This window comes from Nicotiana sylvestris, chromosome 3 (assembly GCF_000393655.2).
Source record: "Nicotiana sylvestris chromosome 3, ASM39365v2, whole genome shotgun sequence".
In the NCBI taxonomy this organism is placed as follows: Eukaryota; Viridiplantae; Streptophyta; class Magnoliopsida; order Solanales; family Solanaceae; genus Nicotiana; species Nicotiana sylvestris.
In genome coordinates, this window is record NC_091059.1 from 172,324,635 (window position 1) to 172,333,515 (window position 8,881).

At 43.8% G+C, this 8,881-nt stretch overlaps 1 protein-coding gene across 1 annotated transcript; it reads right to left on the reverse strand.

Annotated features, from left to right (window-relative positions):
- Positions 1-3,436: 3,436 nt before the first annotated feature.
- LOC104215021 (protein JOKA2) lies at positions 3,437-7,726 on the reverse strand. Its single transcript, XM_009764757.2, has 8 exons — positions 7,604-7,726; positions 7,360-7,470; positions 5,339-6,645; positions 5,131-5,254; positions 4,789-5,043; positions 4,527-4,676; positions 3,869-4,438; positions 3,437-3,756 (listed from the first exon to the last, which is right to left on the reverse strand). The coding sequence occupies exons 2-8, from the start codon at positions 7,387-7,389 to the stop codon at positions 3,661-3,663; spliced, it is 2,532 nt and encodes an 843-aa protein (XP_009763059.1). The 5' UTR covers positions 7,390-7,470; positions 7,604-7,726; the 3' UTR covers positions 3,437-3,660.
- Positions 7,727-8,881: the final 1,155 nt, after the last annotated feature.

Genomic DNA, 8,881 nt, shown 5'->3' on the forward strand with positions numbered 1-8,881 from the left:
CAAACAAGTACCGCTTTGGGATGCATAGCATTACTTTGTCCCCTGGTTGATGTTGGGAAAAGCAAAGCTTTTGTTCGGTGAACCTTTTTGCCCGCTCTTGGGCTTTGATGAGATAGCTTCGCACTATCCCCATGTTGCGCTCCCATTCGCTCAAGAAGTTGGCAGCTCGAGGAGATTTCGGCATGGTTGATGCATTCACCGTTTGCGGGAGAAGCGGTTGCTGTCCGGTAACAATTTCAAAAGGGCTTTTGTTTGTATGATGGCTCTTTTGAGAATTGAAACACAGTTGAGCAGCATCCAGGAGCTTCACCCAATGCTTCTGTGATCCGGTTGCAAAGTTCCGGAGATATTCCTCCAGCATGTCATCGAACCGGTCTGTCTGGCCATCCGATGGTGGATGGATATCTGAGTTGTGACTCAATGTTGACCCAAAGCACCTGAAGAGATGGGTCCAAAAGTTGCTAGTGAAGCGTGAGTCACGCCTACTAACAATGTCTTTGGGCATGCCCCAATGTTTGACAATGTGCGAGAAGAAGAGTCGAACTGTATCTTCTGCTGATGCATTTTGCGGGGCTGCTATGAAAGTTGCATAGTTTGAGAACTGATCTATGACAACCATGATGGATGCAAGATTGCCGACTTGGGCTTGGCAGGGCTTGGCCCCTTTTTCTCCCATCATCAGGAGCATGTTGGCATATGGAACCGGTATGGTGTTGGTTTGTCTCATAAACTCCAAACCCACTATGATGTCGAAGTCATCTATGATTGTGATGCGCAAGTCGATGCTTCCTTTGTATGGGCCAAGTTTCACTGGGACATTTGTAGTTGTTCCACCCAATGTCTGGGGTGGTGAGTTGATAGCCTTGACGCGGCCTTTGCTCTTTTGTACAACAAGACCTAGGCGCTCTACTTGCATTGATGACAAGTAGTTGTGGGTGGCACCCGTGTCTATCAATGCGTGAAGGGGCTTGCCGTTCACTTTCAATTCGACGAACATTAGGGTCCTCGCTTGTTTAGGAGGTCTTTCGTCCATCTTTTCTTTCCCTTTCTTGGTGATCGGGACTGATGTTTTCTTAGGAGGACATGCACTGGTCCCCGCTAAGGCATGTGGGATAGAGCCAACAATTGCATTGAAGGCGCCTACCTGGTTGTCTTCTGATGTGTCTGATGCGACTGACTCATCCTCGACAGTCTGATGAGCATTGACCTTTATGTTTGGGCATTCATTGTTCCAATGTGCCCCGCCGCAATGACGGCATTCTGAGGGAGGCTTTCTCCCCTGATTGTTGTTGATGGATGCAGCACTGTTGCTGTTGGAGGGAGGAGTCTTAGTTTTGGATGCACTCCGATCTCCCCCACTTTTGCTTGGGCCACCATTGCTGGGATGGTGCCCGTTGAATCCCCCTCGGACAGACGGCTGGGGCCTGTCGTTCTGAGTTCCCAAATGATAATCGCCAAGGCATTCTGCAGCTTGAATGGCCTTGGGCAGGGTGTCTACCCGTTGTCGCTGTAGTTCCATACGGGCATGAGGTTTCAAACCTTCTATGAATGCGAAGAGTTTGTCTTTGTCCCCCATGTCGCGTATGTTTAGCATGAGTGCGGAGAATTCGCGCACGTACTCCCTCACTGATCTGGTGTGGCGGAGGTCCCGTAGCTTTCTCCTTGCATTGTATTCCACATTTTCGGGGAAGAACTGCAGGCGTATGGCTACCTTCAATTCGTCCCATGTCTGAAGAGTATCTTCACCGGCCTTGATGGCTTCGTATTTGACCCGCCACCAAAGTTTGGCATCGCCCTGAAGATACATGGCAGCAGTCGCTACCTTTTTGGATTCCTCCAAATGGCCCACGGCATCGAAGTATTGTTCGATGTCGAAGATGAAGTTTTCCACTTCTTTAGCATCCCGGGATCCGTCGTATGGCTTTGGCTCCGGTATCTTAAGCTTTTGTGGAATGGGGGTGAGGTTTGCTGCACCCCTGATGTGATGGTCGCCTTCTCGAAGTAGGCTCTGTAAGGCAGCATTGACAACGTTGAGCTTGTCAGTCAAGTCGTTTATGGTTAGCTGCATGGCAGTTTGTCTGTCTGCCTCTTGTTGCTCTTGTTGCTGATGGGCCAAATCGTCGGCACGCTCCTGTTGGAGGTCCTCAAATTTGCCATGAATATTGGCAGTTTCGATGGCTGCCGCTTGTCGGTCTTCGTCAGAGTCACGACTGATGTTTGCAATGTCATTTTCGGCCTGCCGCATTCGGCGGTCCAGGTCGTCCAACCTTTGCACTAGGTTGTTGTTTTGATCAGGCACCGTATCCACGATGGGTCGTAATCGGTCAACCGTCTCTTCTAGGGATGCTAGACGCTCTCCATGATTCACCATGGTCAGAAATGGTGATGATGGCAAATGTGTTCCCTCGTCCGATGTCGAGCCTAGGCTCTGATACCAACTGTTACGCAATGCCTCCCTGATGTTCTTTGGAAGGGCAACGTAAGGCTAAGCAACCAATGTCAGTGCGGCTGCTGTCCGCCAATGAGATCCTCGTCGCATGCTAGACTAGATTGTCAGTGCCGTGCGGGAAAACCAATGTCCTGAGCAAATTGCGGAAGCTGAGAGAGAATTGGGTTTTGAATGATGATGATGATTTTATTGATGAATGAAAATGTTGATTACAATGATGCGGTGTCGAGGGGGGAGACACCAGAAAATGCTTGCTTAAAATGTTTGATTGTTTGGTCCCCCTTAATAATGCTTAAAAAAAATAAACCAACATTACATGACTGGTCCTAATAAAGTTGTAGAAACACACTGAAATGAAAATGATGTAAACTAGCCTATGATTACAATAAAAAGGACTTAAAGTATTACAAGGTAAAACTAAGTCCGATGGCAGCAACTTTGTCTTGCGGGTCAGGGTCTGCGCGCGCGTTGCTATGGGCGCGCGCGACACTTGATGTGCTGGCCTGAGGCTGGGCACTGGTGCTTGGCATCAGGGTCTGTGCGCGAGGCGCTGCTGGAATGGGCCTGTAGCTGGGCGCTGGCGAGGCATCAGGATCTGCGCGCACGGCATTGTCAGGGCGCGCGGCGCTGTTATCATTGGCCAACCCTTGGGCGCTGGCGAGAGGCATCGGTGGGGCGACAGAGGCGCATACGCGCTTGTCACTTGGCCCAACCAAGACCACGGGGCCGACCACGGCGCTAGGAATTGTGAGGCTTGCTAGGCCGCCATAGGGCGCAGCCAAGAGGTCATGGGGCATGTCTGGAAAGCAACCCATGACATTAATCATGTTTGATATTTGACGGTTCATAAGAAATATTAACCAGAGATATTTTATTAAAACTGCTTGGTGTTTGCCAATGTCACTAAAAGAGCTCCTTAAATTTTAGATTTCAGATGAGAGTCACTCTCTCTTTAACAAGAACGTAAATTTCTCTGGCCCCTTGCTATTACCAAGAAAAACATTCATATGCATTAAGCACTAAATATCACGTGTTTCGAGATACGACCACTACCATAGCATATAATACACAACTAGTTCAAGTAACAACTTAAAAGAGTTTGTCGAACCACTGTACTTGACAAAAAGTAACCAAAAGCTTGTTGTTGCATCCCACAAATTATTCAGAACCCAAACTATCCATCACCAGGTAGGACAAACAGTAAATCTCTCCTACTGCTCTCCAGCAATAAGATCCATGACAACACGCTTGATGCTTCCGTTGTTCTTCTTAAGCAGCTTCTTGTTCATTTCTTTGTCGGAGAAACCCTGCATTCACAAAATACCCATAGTCAACCTGGAATAATTCTTGCACAAGCAACAGGAGTGAAAAGAGAAGTTGAAACTTCCAGTTTTTCTTTGACCTCTAAAATTAACCTACCATCTCCTCCAGCTCTTCGAGGATAGGATCCCACTCAGCAACACCGCAGAGATCATCAACAGACTGCTCCAAGTCATACTCATTCTTCCTCAAGATTTCCTTGTTCAAATCCACCTGCTTGAACCCCATTTCCTCCAGCTCACGGAGGAGGGACACCTCAATTTCGTTCTTCCCTCTAACACCCTGGGGGGGTGCCTGCGTATCTACGACAGCGGGTGGTACCACACAAGTAACTGCTGGTGCTTCCTCAGACAAATCAATAATTGGATATGAAATTGATGAACCGGGAGCAGAAGAACTTGACTTGTCACCAAACCCAACCAACAAGCTATCATTAGTAGGAAATATGGCCTCCTGCTCCTTGTTTTGGTTTACATCAGCCACTGAATCAACCAACTCTATCGTTGTGCTAGAACTCTTAGGCTCAGGAAGGACATTCCTTGGTTCTGGATTCACATTGATAATGTCAGATCCAGATGTGTCATCGCCGGCAGGAGGTAAATTCAAGTTTAACCCATGAAAGGCTTCGTGGACCAGCTCCTTTTTTGGAAGGTTTGATGAAGCATCGACCTGCATGCACAAGGAGGGAACATTCTTCACGTCAAAATTAGAAAAAATCATATCATCAAGAACACTGAGGCAAGCAAACCATTCTGACCTGGATAAGCACCCATACACGCTGGCCAAATTTCTGCCCTGAGGACGAAGCCATCCTCCAGTAGGATATGTACCTACCAGGATGCTCAGGAGCAGTAAAATCAACTGCCACATCAAGCTCCTTGTCAACAGCCAAGCCAGCTGTAGTTATCTGCAATGCATATGACATCATGTCATGAAAACTCTCCAGATACTTAATTCAATAACTGTCACCAAGCAGGAATTACAAGCACAAGAAACTGATTTTTCTTAGAACTTCTCACCTCTAATTCAACAGAGAATCTATCACTTAACCTATCTCCCCCAATCCAAACAAGTTGAGTTCCTTGAGGCCAGACAAGGTTACCATTATTCCTCATTCTCCAGATCTTGGTAAATCGAGTCAAGGGGGCCATGATGGTTCCATCCAGGATATTGACATCCTGTATGAAGCGGCTGTCCAACTTTGGCCGACCTGGTTTCACCCCATAGCCTCGAGAGACTTGTGGAACAGTTGGGATACGAAACCTCGCAGCATGCTATGTATGACCACCCAAAAAAAGGAGTTAATAGAGGTGAAATAGAGAGAGAACACTATGAGAAGTTTGAAAAACAACTCCTTGTACCAGATCATGTAAACCCTTGAAAGACAAGGGATGCCGGTAAGTTAAAGGACGATCCATTCTGATGTAATCAGCATCATTTCCCATTTCAGCAAAGCATATGCTGCAGAGATCATAGTTCTCCTGTCTGCATCAACACAAGATATTGGCTGTATCAGTTAATGTCAGCTTAGTTAAAAACTACAAATAAAAACAATTACAGGGTCCTTACACTTTAGATATGAACCTAGGGCCAGTTATCGGATGAACACCACAACCATCACAACGAACACCCCTGTGGAAAATAGTCCCAGTCCCATCACTGTGATTATGACTCCTTTTATGTGGGACCTCAAGAGGAGGTGGGACAGGGTCGTTTGGCACCCCGGAAAATGGACACTCATTTGCAGGAACCTGAACTAGACGTGAAGCGTTCTTTGGCACCTGGGGAAATGGACACTCATTCGCAGGGACTGGAACTAGGTGTAAAGTAGGCATCTTGATAGAACTGCCACTGGAATCTGCATTACGGGAATCCCAGGTGCATTGTTTCAATTTGCCAAAACTTGAAGATCCACCCACATCAACGGGCTTAGCTACAGAACGATTCTTGCTGGGCTTCTCCCCGGAAGGCTTTTCTGGTGGAGCAGGTGAGGCACTACTATATGAGAAGGCAAGAGGCTTTCCACCAGGACAAGCACCAAATTTCTTATCCTTCTCCTCCCCACTATTTACCAGCAATGTGGGAGCTTTAGGACCTTTGGATGACGATGGCGCAGTTTCAGTTCGATCAGCTTCCAAAGCTTTCGATTTAGATCTTAGCTTGACCCAGGCATCTAACGCATCATCCACATATTTGAATTCTGATTCTATAGCTTTAGCCATTTTCCCTGCATCATTCAGTGTTGTGTGGGGCTCGTTCTTGTTTATGGATGGCACCCCAGTTTTACCATTTGAATTACCTCCATCAGCAACCATAGTATTTTCATTAGATGCTCCACTAGGGAAGTTTGTTTCTTTGACAGGCTGAGACCCTGAAGGCTGATTCTGGTAGTAGGATAGCCCCATCTTAGAGATACCATCAACAAGCTCACCAAGGATTGGAGCAGAGGATGAGGCCCTTGAAGTCAGGTCAGAATAGAGCTTCATTACAGTTTCACGCAGAGGTTCTGGCACAGACTTGAGAGCATCAGAAACACTGGAATTCAAGTTAGGAAACGGAGGCTGAACCCGAGGTGATCGTAAGGGAGTAGAACTTCCACTAGATCTAGATGAAGGCCTGCAACTTCTTTCAGCAGCATTCAACCTCACAGATATTCGCAGGGGATTCAGGTCCTGCCTCATAACGTCCTGCAGATCCTCATCATCAACAAGTGTAACTACATCGCCATCCTCATCAACATATGTGAGTATGAGTTCTGCATCACGAGCAATGTTGAAAAGCTGAAAGATCTTGTCACTTAATCCATCCATGTTAAGATCAAGTTTCTCATTGATGACACGAGCATTGAATCGCCTGAGTGTCTCTTCATACTTGACCTACAAATCAAAAAGATGTTAAAGTAGGCCACACAAAAGAGTGGTGACCCCAGAACCCAAAACAGCAGCTCTGCCATTGCTCAGCAATATTGTTCCACAAGTTAAAAACATATACCACGATGTTCATTATATTTTCGTGAAGAACAAACTACTATGATATATACAAATGTACACACTCTAACAAGTAGAAGGCACAAAAAGGCCAGAGATGTAGGAAAAAGTAAACCACAACAAGGGCACTCCTTCATGAAATTGAAAGCTCAACCAACCGCGAAACTTAAATTACCAATTTGGGAAGACAGAGATGTCCCAAAAATGCTAGCTCAACTTAACAATAACAGCCGTATGAAACCCCAAATATTTTGCATGTCTCAGCGATGGAAAACTAAAGGTTGTTCTGAATGAGCAGACGGATAAGCACAAAAATTATGACGAGAACAGTATATCAATACAAAAAATACTTGCAGAAGTGGTAAAATATTGACTAATCACTGCTGTTCACAAAAAAAAAAAGTCGCAAATCAGTCGATTCGCAGAAGAAATAACTTAAATTCAGCCGTTAAACAAAGATGACACCAAAGCCGAAATTAACAACGTATATAAACAAAAACAAAAAGAGATACAAGTTCATATCAACTCAAACATAAAGACGATATGAAAGCCGATCAAAATAACATAAAATTGAAAAAAAAATGAAAACTCAGAAAATCGAACCTTGATCACAATAGCAGACTCCATAGCCATAGGTAGGTAGAGTGAGATATCAGTAGACAATCGGTTAGAGAGTAGCGTTCCAGGTAAGCCGCAGAAATTCCAAGTACGAAACTACAAAATATACGAATAAAAACAGATGAAAATAAAACCCTAACCCTAGAAATTCAGGAGAAACAACACGAACAATTCAACAAAGTAGAGCGATATAAACGGTGAAAGAAAAGATGAGATAATAATCAAGAACCAGATTTTCACGAAATAACTCCACGCGTATCCGTAAGCCGCGCTTCTCTCACTAAAACCTCAACGCTATGTGTGTTTTCGCAGGACTATCACTTTTATAGTCTTTTTTGGGGCGAGCTCAGATATCTTTTTTGCCTCTTTCTTTTATTATTTATTAAATTTTATTTTTTTAAAATACTTCTATTTCTTGTTCCCAAAGAAATCAACAGCGCTAAGGAAACCAAAAAGTCTTCTGAGTCATTATCCGAACCGATAATAATCTGTTTGCAAGAGCACGATAAATAGAGTTGCACCCCCGTGTATTAACTTTTTGATTGGTTAGTTGTAGGGCATATATCGGGTAAAACCGATAAATCGAACCGTTAATTATTTATTAGGTTATCGGTATCGATTTATTGGGTTAATGATTCGGTAACGGTTTAGAATTTTTTTACTATTGGATTATCGGTTCGGGCCTTGGTTTGCCAATTTTGTTTATAGGTTAACCGATAACTCAATAAGAATTAATAAAATTACGATTTTACTCTTAAGTTATACATATGCTAGGGCTTCAATTCATTATCTCCTATTCTTTCTCCGCCGCACTCGTCAGCTGCTTCATCTTCATTCTTCATAGACCTTACTAGTCACTCCTAGCATAAGTCTTTAGTCTTATACATTAGGCTTTTAATTTCTATAACAAAATTCATCTTCATATTGGTATTTTTTACTGTTAATGATTCTTTATTTTTTCGTTTTCGTTTCTTAATTTTGTAAGCTCACGTTGTGCAGCCTATACCTACTACCAATTTCTCTTCGCACTTATCAATTCTCAATCGACAATCTTCATCAGTTTCGGGTATATTTTTTAACATTATTCTTCTATACAGTACGCTGAGCTTTGACAACAGGATAACATTTTCTTGCCTTCTAGCTGCTTTTCATTTCTGTGTTAGTATTGCCCATGCACAGATCATGATTTTGCTTTATGATTTCTTTTTTCACGTTAGGCATTTGACAAACAACATCTAGTTTATCTTGGACCGTTAGTACTATATGTTTGGACTTGTAAATTTTAAAGTGAAATTGCTACTACGTTGTATTATTATTAATGTATTTGGACAACTGTTGTTGAAGAATTAGTACTATTCCAGTTGTGCCCACTTGACAGAACGCAAAAATGGGTAGTATACTATATGTCAATTCTTCTCTTTTTTGCTTAACTCCAGTGAATTGTCTTCTCTTTTTTGCTTAACTCTAGATTGAGTTATCTTATTGGGTAAACCGATAACCGAACCGA

Excerpts from the sequence above, each read along its gene's own strand:
- LOC104215021 (XM_009764757.2), bottom strand. The coding sequence starts at position 7,389 with ATGGCTATGGAGTCTGCTATTGTGATCAAG. Across the intron at positions 6,646-7,359 it reads AGTCTGCTATTGTGATCAAG|GTCAAGTATGAAGAGACACT; the intron begins GTTCGATTTTCT and ends TTTGATTTGTAG. Across the intron at positions 5,044-5,130 it reads TCAAGGGTTTACATGATCTG|CATGCTGCGAGGTTTCGTAT; the intron begins GTACAAGGAGTT and ends GGTCATACATAG.